At 43.2% G+C, this 21,199-nt stretch overlaps 2 protein-coding genes across 2 annotated transcripts; both read right to left on the reverse strand.

Annotated features, from left to right (window-relative positions):
• Window positions 1-6,904: 6,904 nt before the first annotated feature.
• Window positions 6,905-7,864, reverse strand: LOC129649461 (olfactory receptor 139). Its single transcript, XM_055576897.1, has one exon. It carries the CDS (start codon window positions 7,850-7,852, stop codon window positions 6,905-6,907), a length of 948 nt encoding a protein of 315 aa, XP_055432872.1. The 5' UTR covers window positions 7,853-7,864.
• Window positions 7,865-15,456: 7,592 nt separating this feature from the next.
• On the reverse strand, window positions 15,457-16,407 carry LOC129649465 (putative olfactory receptor 3A4). The gene has a single exon (XM_055576901.1). It carries the CDS (start codon window positions 16,402-16,404, stop codon window positions 15,457-15,459), a length of 948 nt encoding a protein of 315 aa, XP_055432876.1. The 5' UTR covers window positions 16,405-16,407.
• Between the last annotated feature and the right edge of the window lie 4,792 nt (window positions 16,408-21,199).

Here is a 21,199-nt window from a genome sequence, read left to right on the forward strand (position 1 = left end):
GGGAAACTTTGTGAGAAAGATAGATGGATGGGTGAACATCCATGAAGATGGGTGAACCTCTTGAGGCTCCGCTGAGCTTGAGAAGTCAGCAAAGTGTTTTGGGACCCAGGGAATTAATCATGCCCTCTTCCAAGTGTCCACGGCAGGGCAGAAGCTTCTATTGTTCTGAGTCTTTCATTAGTTCATTCAAGGGAAGTGAGGGCCATGGTGATACAAAGGACATTAACACTGACTGGGCAAGGTTGGAGTTTGGGGCAGTAAGTTCCTGTTCTGGTGCTTTCTAGCATGAGGCCACAAACTCTAGAAAGATGCAACTCAAAACCCCATGGATTTTTAACACCTTCTACATTATGCTTGTGGTACTGGTTTAGTCTCTAAGTCATGTCCAACTCTTGTGACCCCATGGACTGTAGCCCACCAGGCTCGTCTGTCCATGGGATTCTCCAGGCAACAAAACTGGAGTGGATTGCCATTTCCTTCCCCAGGGGATCTTCCCAACCCAAGGATTGAACCTGGGTCTCCTGCTTTGCAAGTAGATTCTTTACCGAGTAAGCCACCAGAGAAGGGCCACCAGGGAACATTATACTTATCAACACACTGATTCTGTATTTCAATTTATTTAATTCTCAGAATAATCATTTGAATTGTGTGCTATGGTTCCCGTTTCATAAATGAGAAACTGGGGCCCATGGAGGGTAACTGATCTGTCCAGTGTCACATAGCTAATAAAGAGCAGTGTCTGCCCAGAAGCCAGGTCTCCCAACTTCTGGGTCCAACGCTGACCTTGCTTGATCACAGCTAGTTTAATGCAACAAGGAGCATGGGTTGCTCAGCTTGCTGCCCGGCACATGGAGGAAGCTTGATTCATATTTGCTTTTCCATATATCCTGGCCTGGGCAACTGTTTGTAAATACCAAATAAAGGTCTGAAGTCTTTTAGGGCCTTAATATCCTAATTGCTTCAGATCCTACAAACATAAACTCTGAAAACAAGGCTAGATATTTTCTGGCCGATGTTCCAAGATTCCTTTCCAAGTTCACTTCTTTCAGTTTCAGTGACCACTGCGTCTTGGGCTGTCACATCTCTGCCTGGACCACTGCTACCGCCTCCAGTCTGGGTATCTCTCCAGTTGCCACAGCCCAAGAACCAGCCTTTATGCATCAGAGTTCCACTGTGCATGAGTTATTCCTGGGCATATCCTCCTGTTCTCAATCTTATCACCTGTCCATTTAATTTAATTACCTAAGGCCCCCCTTTTCCCCATAGCTTTTGGAATCCTGCGGGAGGAGGGGGTCTGAGTATTTATCATAGAATAGATGAATGAAAAAAGGTGCAAGATATGTGGAAGGAAGGAATGGCTTCGAAAGCTCATGTGGCCTTAAGTAGAAGAGGCTGGGTTAGAAAGCAAGTCTCTGGATATCCTAAGGCTCTCTTATCTCAACTGTCGTACCTTTCCCATTTCGGAGACTCATTATGCCGAGAGTCAGCATCACTCTGTTTAGTTCAGAAGTCTTTGGTGACTTATTAGAGGCAATCATGAAGGCAGGCAAAAATACTGGGCTGTGAGTCAGCACTTGCAGGCTGCCCTACTAACTAACCCTATATGCATGCGTGCTCAGTCTCTCAGTCGATCTGACTCTTTGTGACCCCCATAGACTCTTGCCCGCCAGGCTCCTCTGTCCATGGTATTTCCTAGGCAAGAATACTGCAGTGGGTTGCCATTTCCTTCTCCAGGGGATCTTCCCCACCCAGGGATTGAACTGGTGTCTCTTGAGTCTCCTGCATTGACAGGAAGATTCTTTACCACTGGACCACCTAGGAAGCCCTACTAACCCCATGGCCTTTGGAAAATCGCTTAGCTTCTGTTTTTTGTTTTTTTTTTTTTAAATTTGCCAAGTGAAGATAATAAAAACTGGCCTTCTTATTGATATTTTCTAATCCTGGTCCTCATTGTGGATGATACTCAACTGTGCAGATGCAAAATTCAAATGAGAACACAGATTTCAAAGTGCTCTGTGAATATTGTCATGTGCCGGTAGTATAATGAGGAATCATGCTACTTTCATTATTTTCTTGGGTTCTAACAGTGCCTTTATCTTTGTGACACACATGGTGGGCCTCTAGATAGTGACATGGGTGTGGGAGAAAGAAGCAATGTGAAAATGTTTCTGAGAACTTGTCCAAGTAGGCATATGTGTCATAGATGCTTATGGTTTATAAAATGACATTAGCTGAGCTTAGCAGATGGATCTGGCTGTCCTCAATAAGCTCGCATTTGTGTTGAAGGCCAAGAACATTTGGAACAAGTTTCTTTGGATGTGAGTTTTCTGAAGTCAGGGTGGCTGGACCAAAATATCTCTAGAGGTTTCTTTAAACTCCCAGAGGCCATGACCCTATATCTGTGGCACAAGGAATCATGAAACTCTACATGAGTGGCCACCAAAATGAGTCACTACCTTTGACTGGAATTGCATAAAAAGATTCAAAACTAGGCAGCAGTGCCAGGGTTTCGGGGGATGAGGTGTGCTGTGCTGGTTGGTGTAAGGCAGGCATTCGTGTGGAATGGAGGGTGAAATCTGAATTTTCAGGGCCAGGAGATGGGACGAGGGGAAAGATCCCCTGGGAGTATTTTCCTAGGCTAGAGATGCTTGGGTTTGGCTCCCATCTCAGAAGAGGCAGCATGGCTAAGATGACCAATAACTACTGTATGTCTCTCTGGAGCCTGTGAATCTAGATCAAGTGAAGCCAGTGGCCTTATATTGGATGGATAAGCAACTTACTATTTTTTTTTCCTCAAAGATGAGGATGACAGAGGACACTTTGAAGGCTGGAGAGAAAATGTTGCAGTCGATTCATTTTATTCCTCTCACTCCCGTATCCACCAATAGCATTTATTAAAAAAATTTTTTTTAATATTACAGAATTCAGCGAATGTGTGCTCCGTCTCTCAGTCGTGTCTGACTCTTTGTGATGCTATGGACTGCAGCCCACCAGACTCCTCTGTCCATGGGATTTTCCTGGCAAGGATACTGGAGAGGGTTGCTATTTCATCCTCCAGGAGATAGTCTTGACCCAGAGATGAAACCCAAGTCTCCTGCGGTGATTCCATTGGCAAGCGGATTCTTTACCACTGAGCCACCTGGCAAGCCACAGAATTCAGTGAGAAACTTCAAATAAGAGTAAACGGAGGGACTTCCCTGGTGGTCCAGTGGTTAAGACTCTATGCTTCTACTTCTGGGGGCATTGTTCAATCCTTGGAACACTCCCCCCACACCAAAAAAAATATCCTCATTCATCCCAGTAGGTCATTCTATAGAATTGCAAGTAAAATAATAAACTATATGAAAAAAAAAAAGAGTAAATGGAGTAGAAACTGAAAGTCCTTCTGCATTTCCCACCCCCCTGCCCAGTCCAATTCTCCTCTGCAGTGGAAATCACCACCTAAAACTTGGGGGTTGTTCCCCAGCACTTTTTTGCCCGATACACATTACATGTCACATCATCACCACTTTCTAAATTCAGCAATATGTGCTGTACATCTTTTCATGTCAATATATTCATTCTTCTTTTTAAACAAAAATATACTTTCCTTAAAATTATTTATACCACATATGAATTGCTCATATTTGCAGAGCAGAGTTCAAGACTATTCACTTCAGGACATCACTTAAAGAAAGACACTTTGTCATACTGATTAGCACTCATTTATTATTATCATCCCACCTGCTTAATGTGCTCCAAGTTGAATGGATCCCAGTTTTGGATGTTGCAGGATTTCAGAACCCTGGGGCTCCAAGCTCCAATTAGCTTTTGCTAATTAAAAGTTCTCTTCCATTCCTTTGTCAAGAGGGAGACACTTCTGGCTCTAACTTCAGGCAGTTTCTCTTAGTTCTGGGAGAGAAATGACATTGCAGTTCACACATAAAATCCAGAAAGTTTCTTCCTGTTAGGGCGAGCTCAATGACAATGTCCTCAGAAGAAAGCTTCTCTTTCTTTTTTTCTTATCCCTTCATATTTTAAGTTTTTTTTTTTTTTTCTGGGGTAAATGGACATTTTATTTTCTCTGCTAAGTAAAATACAACTGTTTCAAAAGTCAACAAACTTGAATTTTACAATATACAGAACAAAAGGAACTAAACTAACACAAAAACAACTTACATAGCATGTAAATTTTGAGAGGATGAAAAGAACTTTAAATAGAATACACCCATGAAAATTAACTTCAGAAATAAAATCCCAAGATGTTTTAACCACAGCTAACCACATATAATATCATTGGACCTGCATGATGACTATGTAAATATTAAATGCAATGGCAGATTCATGTAAAAAAAACATTAAAAAAAAAAAAGGAAATGAGGAGGAGTCAGAGCTATTAATCTGATTGCACTGTCCCTCAGACCACCTCTGTACCCTGAGAGTGAAATTCAAACAAAATTAACAAAAGAAGTATTAGTTAAATGTAAGAAGTCATATGAAGAAAGCAAATACAGAATTGCATTTAATATTTACATATCTTAAGATCTTGGGTTTCGGGCATTTAGAAAACATCTGGCAGGTTCACTGACCTCCCACGTAGAACACACATTTCCTGTCGCAGGTCAGGAATACCAGTTGATGGTTATCAGTTCCTAGTAGCAGTTGATGGATCCATGAGATGGCTTTATGTGCTCAGCACTGTGCTGTGAATTTGAAGACATGTGTAATAGAAAGCATGGTCCTTGTCGTTAAGGTGCTTACAATCTAGTCAAGGAGAGCCAAAAAAAAGCTTCGAGGAATACAGAAATGATGATGATGTCTTTCTTGCCGAGCAGGGCACACTCTTTCGGAGGAGATTACGAACGTGCAATAAAAGTGAAGAGATGCATGAGTCTCCTGACAAAGAAAAGCCCTTGCTGAGCTAGAGGCTGTGGCTGAGAAAGACTGAAGGGAGAGGCTGGGAAGAAATGAGTGACAGAGAGACATGATATCCCCGGCGAAGTTCTGGATGTGATACAGTGGTCATCAGAAAGAAATCGGATGACATGGAGTGGGATAGACACTGCCCCAGGGGCTTAATCAGGCATCGTGGGTGGCCAGAGTACCGGAGGGGCCCAGGCCCAGAGGCTGCAGGGCCCGCCACCAACCACTGCCCCTGGCAGGGGCACCGGACCTGATGTGGAGACAGCTGTCTTCAGGAAAAATAGAGAGAGTGATGGTGGGAACCTTCATTTGACTGGGGAATATTCTCAGACACATTGAGGGGATCAAGCTGCCCTCCTCACCAATTAATAAGCATGTTAGGTAAGGTCCCTCTTCTCAGACTTCCAACTTGTGGACCAGGAAGTGTCTGAAAGATTCACGGAAAAAAATTCTAGAACAGTCACAACTGCATGTGAAATCAACTCTCATTCTAGTCACTGTTCTTCCATGGGTTCCCTTAGTTTCGTTCTTTTGGTAAAATCTTGGTTTCCAATACTCATTCAGTGGTAACTTGCAAACTTCTATTTCCCTTCATTTTTCACCTTTACTGATTTTCTATACATATTAGATAGAATGCCCTTTTATAAATCGGTGTACTTTGCCATGAAAAATAAACACTAAACTAACTATTCTGAATGCTGCTTCTCAGGAAATTAATGACGACCCACTCTTGAGTTTTCAGTGGAGAGGCTGGGGTAGAGAGTTCATGCAGTGACGTGAAAATGTGTTGTTCCCACTCATGGTTAGTCGGGATGGGGACCCTGGTTTTAGGAAGAAGTATTTGATAGTGTTGCTCTAAAGAAGATGCTGGAAGGTACTCTGACAGGTACCCACATCCTGCTCCCAGGCTATGCCAAACCTTAATTCCACAATCATGGGCTTATTTCCTGAAGAAGAATCTTTAAAAAAAACAGACTCCACACATGAGTGCATACGCAGTTGCTTTAGTCGTGTTCAACTCTTTGCGACCCCATGGACTGTAGCCCTCCAGGTTCCTCTGTCCAGGGCATTCTCCAGGCAAGAATACTGGAGTGGGTTGCTATGCCCTCCTCCAGAGGATCGTCCCAACCCAGGGATCAAACCCGAGTCTTCTCCATCTTCTGCATTGCAGGTGGATTCTTTACCACTGAGCCATCAAGGAAGTCCCCAGACCCAATACTCTGATACAAATATGTTGGCGTACCAGGTTCCTCTGTCCATGGGATTTTCCAGGCAAGAATACTGGAGTGGGTTGCCATTCCCTTCTCCAGGGGATCTTCCTGGCCCAGGAATTGAACCTGGGTCTCCTGCATTGCAGCCAGAGCCACCATTTGAGCCACTTTACCATCTAAGCCACTAGGGAAGCCCTAAGATACAAATATATCTTATCTTTAATGGGTGAGGGCAAACATTTTAATTAATATTTTTAATGTATTTCAACTGAACAGTCATTGAATTTTAAAAATACAACATAATTAATTTGTGTCCCACTTCCTGACCCATAGTATAATTTTCTCCCATTTGTCCTTTAAAAAATATTGATATATTTATTCGGATGTGTTGGCTCTTACTTGCAGGATCTTTGATCGTCATTGCGGCAGGCAGGATCTTCAGTTGAGACTTGTGAACTCTTATTTGTGGCATGTGGGATCTAGTTCTCTGATGAGGGATTGAACCCAGGCCTCTTGCACTGGGAACATGGAGTCTTAGCCACTGGGCCACCAGGAAAGTCCCTTCTCCCATCTGTCTTTAATCCATCTTTCATCAGTTATTTAGATACTCTCTTCTCTAAGCTTTAGCCTTTCTCCCCAGTTCAAGGCAAACCACATTCTACCCTGGCCTGAATTATCTACTTTCCTTCTTAGTCCACCCTTGAATATCCTCCTGCCCACAACTAAGCCTTCAGCACAAGAAAGCGGGGGGTTGCTCAAGGAGGGAGAGGCATCTCGACACCCCTGCCTTCTCACTCGGGGGGCCGCTTCCCCGTCAGCAACCTCTTCAGGGCACCCTGCACATCAGGGTTCCGGAGGCTGTAGATGAGTGGGTTCAGCATGGGGCTGATGACAGTGTTGAGGATGCCAATGCCCTTGTCCTTGTCTGAGGCGGACACGGAGCCCAGGCGCATGTAGCTGAAGAAGCCAGTTCCATAAAAGATGCAGACCACGGTGAGGTGGGAGCCACACGTGGAGAAGGCTTTCTTCCTGCCCTCCGCTGAGCGGATCCGCAGGACTGCGGCTGCCACGTGGGCGTAGGATACTGAAATGAAGATCATGGGGACCACCCCCATGAAGGTGGCCCCCACAAAAAGAAGCTGCCCGTTGAGGTGGATGCTGGAGCAGGAGAGCTGGAAAAGGGGCGGGAGGTCACAGTAGAAGTGGTTGACCACTTTAGGGCCGCAGAAGTCCAGCACAGACACAGCCACTGTGTGGGTCAGAGCATTGATGAAGGAGATGGAGCAGCAGACGGCCACCAGGGCTCCCTGGACGTCACGGCTCATGCGGATGCTATAGGTGAGAGGCTGGCAAATGGCCAGGTAGCGGTCGTAGGCCATGGCTGTCAGGAGGTGACAGTCCACTCCAGCCAGGAGGTGGAAAAAGAAGAGCTGTGAGATGCAGGCTGCATAGGGAACCCGGCATTGGTGTGTCAGGAGACAGGCCAGCATGGGAGGAATGGTGACAGTGATGCACCCAATGTCCAGCAGAGAAAGGTTCCCCAGGAAGTAGTACATGGGGGTGTGGAGTTTGGGCTCCACAAAGATGGCGGCCAGGATACTCAAGTTGCCCCCGACTGTGATCACATAGGCAAAGAGGAAGATGGCAAAAAGGATGGATTGCAGTTCAATGTTCTCTGTTAGGCCAAGAAGGATGAATTCAGTGACCACAGTCTTGTTGCCCCAGGCACCTGGCTCCATAGGCCACTGCTGAGAGATGTAGAGTGAGAAAATGTGGACCTGCTTAAAGGGGAAGAGAGGTACTTAATCTGTGTCTGCTGGATGCTGGGGATAATGGGGCACGTACATTTATTGATGGAATGGATACTGGATTAGAGCTTGAGCAGGATCCCCATGGCCCTTACAGTGCTAGACATTAACTCTTGAATTTCCAGCTCAGGTTGAGATCCAGAGGATCCCAAGAAAGGGGCTGGGACAGAGGAAACTGCTCTGAGGACCCAGGATGGTGACTGTTGATCAAAACGAGATGGAAGGGTTTCACTATTTTGACAGCTATGAAGGTTGTATCAGTGTAGAGTAACTGACCTTAGGAAATATCATCACAGACGGATTTTCCTAAGTTAACATTAAGGCACGCCCAATCTTGGTATGAATCAACAGCAGTGACACAGTACGGTGTCTCATGACACAGTGACAAGAGTTCAGCCTTGCTCTGAGCAGAGGTTCATCTCTCTCCTGAATGCATCTGTCTACTCCCACTTCTTCAGTCATCCCCACCCTGCCTGTCCATGCAAGGTTCTGTGTGCCTCAGGTCCTGTGGTCCAATTTGCCTTAAGTAGTTCTTTCTCTGCACAAAGATGTTCACAGTCTCTCTCTCTTTCTCCCTCACTCCCTTCCTCTGTCTTCCCTCCTTCCTTCTGTCTCTCTCTCTCCCTTTCTTTCTCCTGGTATATAAGGACAACTCAGCACAGTGGAAAGAGCTGTGGAGTTAAGAGTCCAGATGCTTGTGTTATAAACAAGCTTCTACTACTAACTAGCATCAGGACTTTGGAAAAAGGATAACAGAAGAGGAAAAAAAAGATAAAAGTAAGGGAGGAAGGAGAGAAAGAAAGGAGGAAAAAATAGGAAGCCAACATTTACTTGAATATAAACTTTTTGTCAAATATTTTACTCCATTTAAATTTCACAGAAACTCTTGAAGATAGCTGATCATTTTAAAATGAGAAAAGGGAAGCTCAAAAAAGATATCCTGTTTTAAGTTCACATAAGTAAGAGTTTGTTCTGGAAAGCTTGTATTTTGTGCTTTTATTTTTGCCAACCCCTTTGCCAATATTTCAGTATCTATCATCTATCTATATGTCCATCCATTTTCCCTTCTGCAAAATGAAAGGCTGTATTGTATTATCTCTAGGTTTACTTAGAGGTATTTGTTGTTCAGTCGTTGTGTCCAACTCTTTGTGACCTCATGAACTGCAGTACGCCAGGCTTCTCTGTCTTTCACTATCTCCCAGAGTTTGGTCAAACTCATGACCATTGAATAAGCGAAGCCACCCAACCATCTCATCCTCTGTTGCCCCCTTCTCCTCCTGCCTTCAATCTTTCCCAGCATCAAGGTCTTTTCCAATGAGTCTGCTCCTCGCCAAAGTATTGGAGCTTCAGCTTTAGCATCAGTCCATCCAATGAATATTCAGGATTGACTTCCATTAGGATTGACTGGTTTGATCTCCTTGCTGTCCAAAGGACTCTCAAGCATCACAATTTAAAACCATCAATTCTTTGGCACACAGCCTTCTTAATGGTCCAGCTCTCACATTCATACAAGTACTGGAAAAACCATAGCTTTGACTAGACAGACTTTTGCTGGCAAAGTGATGTCTCTGTTTTTTAGTATGCTGTAAGACACTATAAATATTGATTTCTCTGCCCCGATCAACCTAAATACCCACCCTTGGCTGTCCGCAGACTTTTCATTTCTCCATTCTTGACCCTAATCTCTTCCCTCTGACCTCCTCTACTTGCCAGCTCTGACCTTCATTCTTCTTGTCACTAGGAGTAGAGAACGCCACCATTGCATTTCACTGCCACCCCCTGAATCCGATGATGGCTCAGTCCTTTATTCTCTAGCACCAAGGGAAAAGCTACCTGAAGATCAGGTGGGATCTTCATCCACACTTACTCACGAAGGAAGGAAATTAGCAGTCCTGGCGCAGAGGCACTTACCTTTCTACTCCAAGTTCCCAGATGGCGGTTCTTGTAGAGAGGGGAGTGGGTGCTGAGCTGACCCAAAGTGGCCCGTCGTCAGAAGCCTTATAAAGGAAGTGACGCAGGGGCTGACAGAGTGTGTCTTGGTGCTCTCTCTGTATTTGGGAGCTAACAAGCCCTTAGGGGCCCTAAAAATGACACACTCCCCAGGGATTGCACAAGAAGCCAGAGGCAGACAAACAACCTCAATCCTTCAGTCCTTAAGGGTTTCTCTCATCTGCCTAGTATTTTGGACTTTATTAAAGGAACATTAGAGTCACAACTTCCAGGCTCCTAATGCTCCTGAGAAAGGATACAGTTTCAATATTAGTTGACTTGGCAAAGCCAGAGAGGGTGTCCCTAGTGGAGCTCAGGCTGGATTCCAGATTCTGGTACTGTTTCTCTCATTTATTTTCTACACTGGGTTTTTTAAGTTATGGCTTTTAAAAGTTTGGGGTCAACATGTGCACACTGCTTATTTAAAATAGATAACCAACAAGGACCTACTGTACAACACAAGGAACTCTGGTCAATGTCGTGTGGCAGGCTAAATGGGAGGGCAGTTTGAGGGGAGAATGGATACATGTTTGGGCCACTTTGCTGTGCAGCTGAAACTATCACAGCATTTTTAATCGGCTATATTCCAATACAAAATAAAAAGTAAAAAAAATAATGCAAACATAAAGAAGCAATTATAAAATTACAGAGCTGAAAAAAATAAAAGTTAACTAAAGTATGATTTTAATTGTGAAGTCTGATGAGTTTTGATAAAATATATAGTCATGTATCGACCACCTCCATCAATATATGGAACACTTCAACTGCTCCCAAAACTTCCCTTCTGCACCTTTGCAGGCAATCCCCTCTCAGGCCATAGCGATGGCAACCTCTGATCTGATTTCTTTCCCTATGGTGTTGGTTTTTTCATAGTGTCACATAAATGGGACCACACATTATGTAGACTTTGAAAATAATCGGATTCATTCTATTAGCATGATCCTTCGGAGACTCATGTATGTTGGCTGTAGGAGTACATTTCAGCAAGTCATATTCCATCTATTGTAATTTGCTAGGCTGTTTATCAGTTAATGAATATTTGGATTGTTTCCAGATTTTAGCCATTACAAATAAAGATATAACTATGTTCAGACAATTCTTTGTGTGGAGACATGTTTTCATTTCTCCTTGGAAAATACCTTGGAGTATAACTGCTGAAACCTATCTAAGTGGATGTTTAATTTTAAAAGCAACTGTCAAACTGTTTTCCAAAGTGGCTGTACCATTTTGAATTCCTCCCAGCAATGAATGAGATTGCCAGTTGTTCATCAACACTTAATATCATCAGTCTTTTTAACATTAATCCTCTCTATTAGGTGTGCAATAGTATCTCATTGTGGTTTAACTTTGTATTTCCTTAATGATATTGAGCATCTTTTCATGTGCTTATTTACCATCTGTATGTCATTGATCAAATATTTATTTAAATAATTTGCTCCCCCTCAATAAAAATTAGTTGTTTTTCTACTTCTTATTGAGTTATTTTAAAAAATATATTTTATTAAATATAAAGGATACTAGCCTTTAATCCATGTTTTGCAAATAGTTCCCCAGTCTGTGACTTATATTTTCATAAACAGTGTCCTTTGAATAACTGACATTTAAATTTTTGATGATATCAAATTCATCATTTTTTTCTTTTACGATTCATGACTTTTGTATCTTATCTAAGGAATTTTTGTGTTGGTTTGCAAACTGGCCCCACACAGAGAAGGCAAGGAGAGACCAAAGAAAGAGGCAGACCACTCCAGATTGGCAGGTAGTGTTTTTCCTGCTACATTTTAGGTGACTGTGAAGAAAGCTGAGCGCCAAAGAATTGATGCTTTTGAACTGTGGTGTTGGAGAAGACTCTTGAGAGTCCCTTGGACTGCAAGGAGATCCAACCAGTCCATTCTGAAGGAGATCAATCCTGGGTGTTCTTTGGAAGGGATGATGCTAAAGCTGAAATTCCAGTACTTTGGCCACCTCATGCGAAGAGTTGACTCATTGGAAAAGACTCTGATGCTGGGAGGGATTGGGGGCAGGAGGAGAAGGGGACGACAGAGGATGAGATGGCTGGATGGCATCATGGACTCGATGGACATGAGTTTGGGTGAACTCCAGGAGTTGGTGTTGTACAGGGAGGCCTGGCGTGTTGCGATTCATGGGGTCGCAAAGAGTCGGACATGACTGAGCGACTGAACTGAACTGAATGAAAGTTTTTGGAATCAATTAATACTTTAACAAAATTATACTTTTATGGACATAGGTCAGGTTTTCTTTAGTGTCAGGCCCAATTTAGTGACAAGTCTTACCTCTTTTCTTCTCCCTAGATAGTGCCTAACTGTTGAGACCATCTTCCCTAAAATAAGACAGTGTGTGTGTGTGTGTGTGTGTGTGTGTGTGTACTCAGTCGCTCAGTCATGTCTGGCTCTTTGTGACCCCATGGACTGTAGTGTAGCCCATCAGGCTCCTCTGTCCATGGGATTTTCCTGGCAGGAAAACTGGAGTGGGTTGCCGTTTCCTTCTTCAGGGGATCTTTCCAACCCAGAGATCGAACCCGCTTCTCTTGTGTCTCCTGCATTGGCAGGCAGATTCTTTACCACTGAGCCACCTGGGGAACCCCCCAAATTAGACAGTGATTCATCCTATTGATATTACTTGAGTGCCTTACATGCTAGTAGAATTTCCTATAAGTTGAGGGTTCAGAAAGAATCAGAAAATCCTAGGAAACACACGTACATTATAGATCAAAACTTTTTTCAACAGTGACGAAAGCAGAACATCAAATGTCTGGATCAGGGATAACAAACTGCTGTGCCTACAAGGGCAAGGCAAAGGGTGTGGTGGGTTGGAAGCCTGGCAGATTGGAGGGTACTGGCCCTCTCTAATGAGGTCTATAGAAATTTAGTCCTAGATGATTGCTGACAAAGAAGGATGTGGGCCCACTGTTGACAAATTTCATCCTATAAGAGCTGAAAACCATGTGTGCTTAGGTGCTCAGTCGTGTCCGACTCTTTGTGACCCCATGGACTGTAGCCTGCCAGGCTCCTCTGTCCATGGGGATTCTCCAGGCAAGAATACTGGAGTGGGTTGCCATGCTCTCCTCCAGGGGATCTTCCGAACCCAGGGATTGAATCCAGGTCTCCCTTATTGCAGGTGACTTCTTTACTACCTGAGCCCCCAGGAAAGCCTCCTGATTACTTTCAAGTCTTATAAACTACATGTCTGTGCTCCAGGTACAGCTGGAAGTCTAAAAACCGGTGAACTTGATAAAGCACACAAAAATGTTTCCTTTCCATTACTTTTCTAAGTATAAATATTCCTGACTATCAGAATAATAAATTCACATAGAACCTTTCCCCCAAGGTTCCAAGTGCTGTGTTTAAGTATCAGAGACTCTCCAGAGCTAGCTGCAGCAATTTGAGCGTATACTCACTAACCCCTATCTGTGGGACATGCCTTCTTGGCCTCCTGAATCACTCTGGATAAATCTGCCTTCTGGCAAAGGAAATTTAGCGTTCTGTTTCACACAATTCTATTAAAAAAAAAAAAAAACACTCTTAAGCTATAAAGTAAGACTTAAGTAATTAAAGCGATATACCTTGTTCCAGATTGGGAAAATCAGTAATACAAGGGTGTCAGTTCTTCCTAAACTTATACATTGACACTCTGCTAGTAGAAATTTACAAACAGATTTTTTAAAATTAATTGGAAGGATGATTATAAGTAGTTGCAGGAATGAGTATGGCAAAGACAAACCAACGCCAGGGAAATGAAAGTAATAAGAAATACCTTAACAACTACACATTAACTTGTGTTTTAATACCATAATGATTAAGAAGAGCAAAAGAGAGTCCAACAACAGACCCCAAAATAGAAGGATATTTAGTCAATAGTGAAAGGGTGATTTTATATCAGTGGGGAAAGAATCAATGAATCTATTCCTTTGAAAATTAAATAAAGGTTCTTTCTAGGTTCATTGCAGCACTCCATCCAACAAGATTATTTCAACCAAAGCACATTCACTAAGAGAAAGTTGTAAAATCTATTTTATTCTATCCATTCAAAGGAATGCTATGCAATCTAGGAAAAGATAAGTAAGATCTCTATTGAATGTCATGGAAAGATATCCATCTATGTTATTCTGTTATTACTATGTTATCACTATGTTATTAAGTGAGAAAAGCAGGTTATTCTATTTTTACAAATATATATTAGGTACAAGCTTTTTAAACATTTATAGACTAAATATCAAAATTATTATCTCTGAAATGAACTTATGAGTAATTTTATTCTTTTCATACTTTCTAATTTTTTAATAAGCATGCATTTTTATTGCATTATGTGAAAAGATGTTTAAGGCTATAAATGGAATAAATGAAGTGGTTTTCTCCTTTTAGCAATGCAGAAGGACAGTTTGGTTCAGGTTTATGTCCAAGAAGGCAAAGATCTCCAGTCAGTCAGTCAGGGAGACTTTTTCAGGTGAGCTGAAACTCTTTAATTACTGTTATTACACATATTTTTTGTTATTGTCAGCCCTATATTCTACCTCATCTCTATGGTTTTTATAGACAATGCCTTGCCCCTTGGATTTTGGTTTTAAACTTTGTTCTCTTTTTGTTGGTTTATTTGTTAAAGTCAGTCTTCAGCAATTCCTCTATCAGCCTCTTCCAGCTGCTCTGGAACAAGCTGTAAATTTATTAAAGAACAATAAACCTGTATGCGAGACAGCAAAAGAGACACAGATACACAGAACAGTCTTTTGGACTCTGTGGGAGAGGGAGAGGGTGGGATGATTTGGGAGAATGGCATTGAAACATGTATAATATCATATATGAAATGAATCACCAGTCCAGGTTCGATACATGATACAGGATGCTTGGGGCTGGTGCACTGGGATGACCCAGAGGGATGGTATGGGGAGGGAGGTGGGAGTGGGGTTCAGGATGGGGAACATGTGTATACCTGTGGCAGATTCATGTTGATGTATGGCAAAACCAATACAATATTGTAAAGTAATTAACCTCCAATTAAAATAAATAAATTTATGAAAAAAAACTTCTTACTCCATTTTTTAAAAAATATTTTTCCTATAACACTGGCCTTCCTTTTCTTTTATACCCTCTTTCTTGTCTGTCCCATCCATCCCACTTTATAGATACCCTTCTTCTTTGGAATGATGTATTACTTTTAAGAGGCAGCAGAGACAGTGCCCACTTAGATTTAAATCACAGCTCTGACATTCTTTAGCTGTGTGGCTTTGGGCAAGCTATTTAACCTCTCTGAGGTTGGGTTTCCTAATCTGTAATTTGTAAATCTGTGCCTGCTTCATAGGTTTGTTCTGAGGGTTAAATGAGTTAATAGCTGTCAGTCACTTAGAAGAGTGGCCTGGCACATGATAATCATGATATAACTAACAGCTACTGTTGTTTTATTGTACTTTCCTTCCTAAGCCAGTTTCTGATTTGATTTCATCATGTTCACATTCCATTTGCACTAATCGCAGTACCTCTTGGAAGCAGTTAGTGGAGCCCTGATATTCTTCAAAGCCAGAGCAAGAAATCTCACGTGGGGGGCTGTCTCCCTGTGAACACCCGCCTCAGGGCACCCTGCACGTCGGGGTTTCGGAGGCTGTAGATGACGGGGTTCAGCATGGGGCTGATGACTGTGTTGAGGATGCCAATCCCCTTGTCCTTGTCTGAAGCCTCCCCTGAGCCCAGCCGCATGTAGCTGAAGACGCCTGTGCCATAGAAGATGCCCACCACGGTGAGGTGGGAGTCACATGTGGAGAAGGCTTTCTTCCTGCCCTCCGCTGAGCGGATCTGCAGGACTGCGGCTACCACGTGTCCATAGGACACAGTGATGAGGACCAAGGGGGCCACACCCATTAAGGCTGCTGCTACAAAGAGCAACTGCTCGTTGAGCTGGATGCTGGAGCAGGAGAGCTGGAAGAGCTGCGGGAGGTCACAGTAGAAGTGGTTGATCACATTGGGACCGCAGAAGTTGAGAGTAGATACAGCAACAGTTTGAGTCAGCGCGTTGGTGAAGGAAAAGACACAGGACATGCCGGCCAGGGCTCGCTGGATTCCCCAGCTCATGCGGGTGCTGTAGGTGAGGGGCTGGCAGATGGCCAGGTAGCGGTCGTAGGCCATGACGGTCAGCAGGAAGCAGTCCACCCCGGCCAGGAGGTGGAAGAAGAAGAGCTGGGAGAGGCAGGACCGATAGAGGATGCTTCTGTTACTGGACATGAAATGCGCCAGCATGGCAGGGACAGTGACACTGATGCACCCGACATCCAGCAGGGACAAGTTCCCCAGGAAGAAGTACATGGGGGTGTGGAGTTTGGGTTCGGCGAGGATGGCAGTCAGGATGCTGAAATTGCCCCCCACAGTAGCTACATAAGCGAGGAGGAAGATGATGAAGAGGATGGGCCGTAGAGCTGGGGTCTTTGTGAGGCCCAGCAGGACAAACTCAGTGACAACGGAATCATTTCCTGATGCTCCCGGATCCATGACTCTCTCCCACCGGCAGTAGAACCAAGTAAAGCTAGAAGGTGCTGATGGTGACAAATGGAGAATCAGACCTTTTTTTTTTTAAACTGGAGTATAATTGCTTTACAATGTTGTGTTAGTTTCTGCTGCACAACAAAGTGAATCAGCTCTATGTATACATATATCCCCTCCCTCTGGAGTCTCCCTCCAACTCCACCCACCATCCACCCCTCTAGGTCATCACAGAACACCAAGTTTGGGCTCCAAAGTACTGACCTTCTACTGAATAAGAAAAGTGTACTAGGAGCTTTTGAGCAGCACAAGTTTCCAGGCTTCAGATCCAGGTGGGGTGAGTGGATACCCAACTCGGCCGCCTCCCTGGATGCCCAGTTGAGCTCTCTCACAGGCCAGAGAAGCAGACACCAAGACTCGGAATTCTCTTCTCCAACTCCACCGCCACTTGGCTTCTTGCTCTTCTGTCTCCTGGTTCTAACTGCATATCATCCAACACACACACTATCATGGACCTGGTGGCCACATGAGGCTAAAGATTTTTGTGATGCTGTGTCCTGCCCACATGCTTGATCACTTAGATAATGTCCTCCTTTTCCCACCCCTGGGTGGTCACACTAATGAAACACACAGTGATCCACCCCAACCTCTGGCTGAAGGATGGATATTGAAGTCACTCACATGGAGTCTACTTCAAATGGGAAGAGGCTGGAGTTGGAGCTTCCTGGGCTGCGGGTGGGGAGGGTAGGGTGGGGGTGGGAGGTGGGCAAAAGGCATAAGGCATGAGCAGAGGAAAATGTTTTCTAATGATTAATGTTGAGAATAAAGTCAAGTCCACAATGGATCAACCTCCATCTAATGGTCTGACCTTTTCTGCATGGACGTATTCTGACCATCAGCTGCATCTCTCCAGATAGGAACTGGTTTTCATTCTAAATCTGCTCTGGACTTAACTATCTGGTAACAGCCTTGCTCCCCTCCAAGTTAGTGAGGCTTTAAACCTTGGTTAAAGCTGACTTCTCCCTGTCTCTAACATTTACATTCAAGGGACTGAGTCCCACCGGTTTTTTTTTTTTTTTCAGAAGGGAGAAGCCGTTACTTTGCTTGTATGAAATCCAAGTTGGGAGCATGCAGTGAGGGGTCTGGCACCCACCCAGTCAAGGGGCTGAACACATCTTGGGCGAACAGCAGGGGACAGTCATGCTGGCCCAAAGACCTCCAAGTGGGGATAGCTTATGAAGGACACAGAGACAAGGAGATAAACAACTCACGTGACATCACCCTCACAGTGGGATTTTTCTTCTCCCAAATGTTACCCTGGAGGCATCAGAAACTAGACTTTCCAGGGGGAGCCAAAGCTAGATAAACAGACATAATGATCTCTAGTTTCTTCAAAACGTTTTGAACTTTTCTGAAAATGTTTCCAAGTATGACCTTCATGGACATGGCAACGTTCATTCATTTAACAAAAATATTTTTGAGCAATTACTATGAACTGATATTCTTTTTAAGTCTCCCTTTTTTGGTAAATTTTAAACTTTTTATTTTATATTGGAGCACAGCCAATTGACAATGTTGTGATAGTTTCAGGTTCACAGCAAAGTGACCCAGCCATATCCATTCTCCCCCAAACTCCCCTCCCATCCAGCTTGCTGCATGACGTTGAGCAGAGTTCCCAGTGCTGTATAGTAGGCCCTTGTTTTGTTACTGTTTTAAATATAGTAGTGGGTACATGTTGATCCCAAACTTCTGCCTATCCCTACCCCCATCCTTCTCCCCCTTGTAACCATCTCAGCACTTCATGGAGTTAAAATAAATCTCAGAGAGTCTTAAAAGGCAGTTAAGCTTACACTGCGTTGGAGGTGGAGTTGGGACTTTGGATTTCTGATCTAGTCCAGCCTACTGTCTTGGGAGAGGAGCAGCAGTGACTTGTGACATCCTAGCCTTGTGGGGCTGGGGGCGGGGGGAGTTGGAGCAGGATTTGCTCCTATCTCACCCCCTCCATTTCACAAGGTCGCCTCACACAGCCTGTCACTACTGCCATCCTCAAACCCGGCTCTTCCTCTAGTCTCAAACAAATATCTTGCCCTTCCTCCACTCCTGTACCTTACTCCAGACCCTCCACTGTCCTGACCCTAAATGTTTTCTAGCTTTGTGCCCTCAACTCCATGAGTGAAGATAAAGGTTTGGAGTATCTTCTAGACCAGGACCACTCTACTTTTGCTCCTAAAGTGGCTTGAGGCATTTAAAAAATATGAATGATTCCTAGTTAGTGTCAGAGTCACTTCTTTCTTGGTGAGCTATTGGAGATATTTAACTTCCCGAGAAGCACTCTGGTGTGGTGGACCAGCCCTCTTCTTGCTATGTCTCAGCAGTTTAGGATATCGTTTTCACTTCAGTTACTTCTAATCCCAGCTGGCTGTTGAGTCTGACTTCACTAGGCCACTTTGGTGATGAAATAAAGTGATCTAGATCTCAATTTTGACTCCAAAAAAAAGAAAAAAAAAAAAAAAAAGGGAATGCTTTCCCACTGGCTCTCATTAACGAGTTTGAGAGAAGTTCTTTGCAGGATCAGTGGAAGAGCCTCACAGTGACTCAGGACTGCCAGAGGCCAAGGAAACATTGACAGGGAATTAGAATGAGTTGACATCTCTACTGACAGCTGTCCACAGAAGGAAACTTCAAGATTCCAGGACCAAAATTGAACCTTTTACTACCCACTACTATCTTGCTACAAGTCTAGACTTCAGCTCTCAACTAGATAAAAAATGCTATAATGTCTCTCTTTCTGATTATTTTTTATTTCATTAATCATTATTTGGGCATTCATTTTTATTTTTAACATGTTTCATAAATAAAACACTTATATAACAATGTTGCATAAGCAGTGGTATTCTCAGTTTGAGAATGAGTTACTTCACCTTAGAAGTTAGACAATTATGGCAGTGACGGAAGGTCTTACTGAGGTCAGTTTGCATGAGGGGTGGAAGAGCCTCCCAGAAGAGGGTGCAGGGCATTGACATGCCGGAGTCCAAGCATAATGGGTAGGATATCAGTGCAAGTGCGTGCCTGCTCAGTTGCGTCCAACTCTGCGACCCCATGCGCTGTAGCCCACCAGGCTCTTCTGTGCCTAGAATTTTCCAGGCAAAAATACTGGAGTGAGTAGTCATTTCTTACTCCAGGGCATCTTCCTGACTAGGATCGAACCCTCATCTCCTATGTCTCCTGCTTTGGCAGGCGGATTCTTTACCACTGTGCCACCTGGGAAGCCCCTTAGAATATCAGAGGGAACCTCATCTCCTGATGCCATTTCCTCCCTAGCGTCACCTCCAGATTCACACTGGATCAAAGAAGAGCATTTCAATAAAGGGATGGTGAATATAAAATTTTCTTGATTATTCCCTTTCCCCTTATTATGGCTCTTCTACATTTAGAACAGATTTCTAGAAGAAGTTTGAAAGGTAATAAAAACTGGTATATTTCATAGCAAGATATTTAGCCATGTCTTCTCTTTAAGACTGGGACTTCCCTGGTTGTCCAGGGGTTAAGACTCCACCTTCCAGTACAGGGGGTGAGGGTTCAGTCCCTGATTGGGGAGCTAAGATCCCACATGCTTTTCGGCCAAAAAGCCGGAACAAAAACGGAAGCCATTTTGTAACAAATTCAATTAAGACTTTGAAAATGGTCCACATTAAAAAAAAAATCTTTAAAAAATGACAGACTGTTTTCCTCTAATATTTTATTGTAAAAATTTTAGAGCACATTGTAAAGTTTAAAAATTATACAGTGAATACACATATATCTATCATCTAGACTTTACCATTATATTTGGTCTTTATATAAATGGGGTCCTTCAATAGTTATTCTTCTTTGACTTGTTTATTTCACTATTATGTTTGTATGATTCTCATATTAGTGTCTACAACTATTGCTCATTTAATTTTTTAAGGCTGTATTGGGAGAAGGCAATGGCACCCCACTCCAGTACTCTTGCCTGGCAAATCCCATGGACGGAGGAGCCTGGTGGGCTGCAGTCCATGGGGTCTCTAGCACTTCTGCTCTTCACTTTCATGCATTGGAGAAGGCAATGGCAACCCACTCCAGTGTTCTTGCCTGGAGAATCCCAGGGACGGGAGAGCCTGGTGGGCTGCTGTCTCTGGGGTCGAACAGAGTCGGACACGATTGAAGTGATTTAGCAGCAGCAGCAGCATTGCAGGCTATTAATACACCAAAGTTTATCATGTCTTCCCTGTTTCAAGGTATTTTGCTTCTGTGAACACTGTTGTATATATTTCTTGGTGCACACATGCAAGAACTTCTCTATGATTGTTAATTAGAAATAGAGTTTGTGTGTCTTCAGATTTAAAGGATAAATTCAAATTGTTTCCCAAAGGACTTATACCACTTTAGGGTCTTAGCAGTTGTATATAAGATTTTAAAGAATTCTATATTCTCATTAAAACTTACCATTATCTCATTTCTTTATTTAGACCAGTACAGTGTGAAATGGTGTTTCAACTGTGACTTTAATTTGCATTTGGTAGATCACAAATAAGGTTGAACTTCCTTTCACTGGCCATTTGTGTTTCCTCTTTTGTTCATGTCCTTTGTTTTCTATCGGATCCGTTGTATTTTTTTTTCTTTCTTTCTTTTTTATTATTTTATTTATTTATTTTTATTTTTTAAAATTACTTTACAATATTAGTGTAGAAGTCTGGAAATATTTTGGATACTCTAGGAGAGCTATATACATATTGCAAGTCTCTTTTACTTTTTTTTAGTTTTTAACTTTACAATATTGTAT

This window comes from Bubalus kerabau, chromosome 4 (assembly GCF_029407905.1).
Source record: "Bubalus kerabau isolate K-KA32 ecotype Philippines breed swamp buffalo chromosome 4, PCC_UOA_SB_1v2, whole genome shotgun sequence".
In the NCBI taxonomy this organism is placed as follows: Eukaryota; Metazoa; Chordata; class Mammalia; order Artiodactyla; family Bovidae; genus Bubalus; species Bubalus kerabau.

Excerpts from the sequence above, each read along its gene's own strand:
- LOC129649461 (XM_055576897.1), bottom strand. The coding sequence starts at position 7,852 with ATGGAGCCAGGTGCCTGGGGCAACAAGACTGTGGTCACTGAATTCATC.
- LOC129649465 (XM_055576901.1), bottom strand. The coding sequence starts at position 16,404 with ATGGATCCGGGAGCATCAGGAAATGATTCCGTTGTCACTGAGTTTGTC.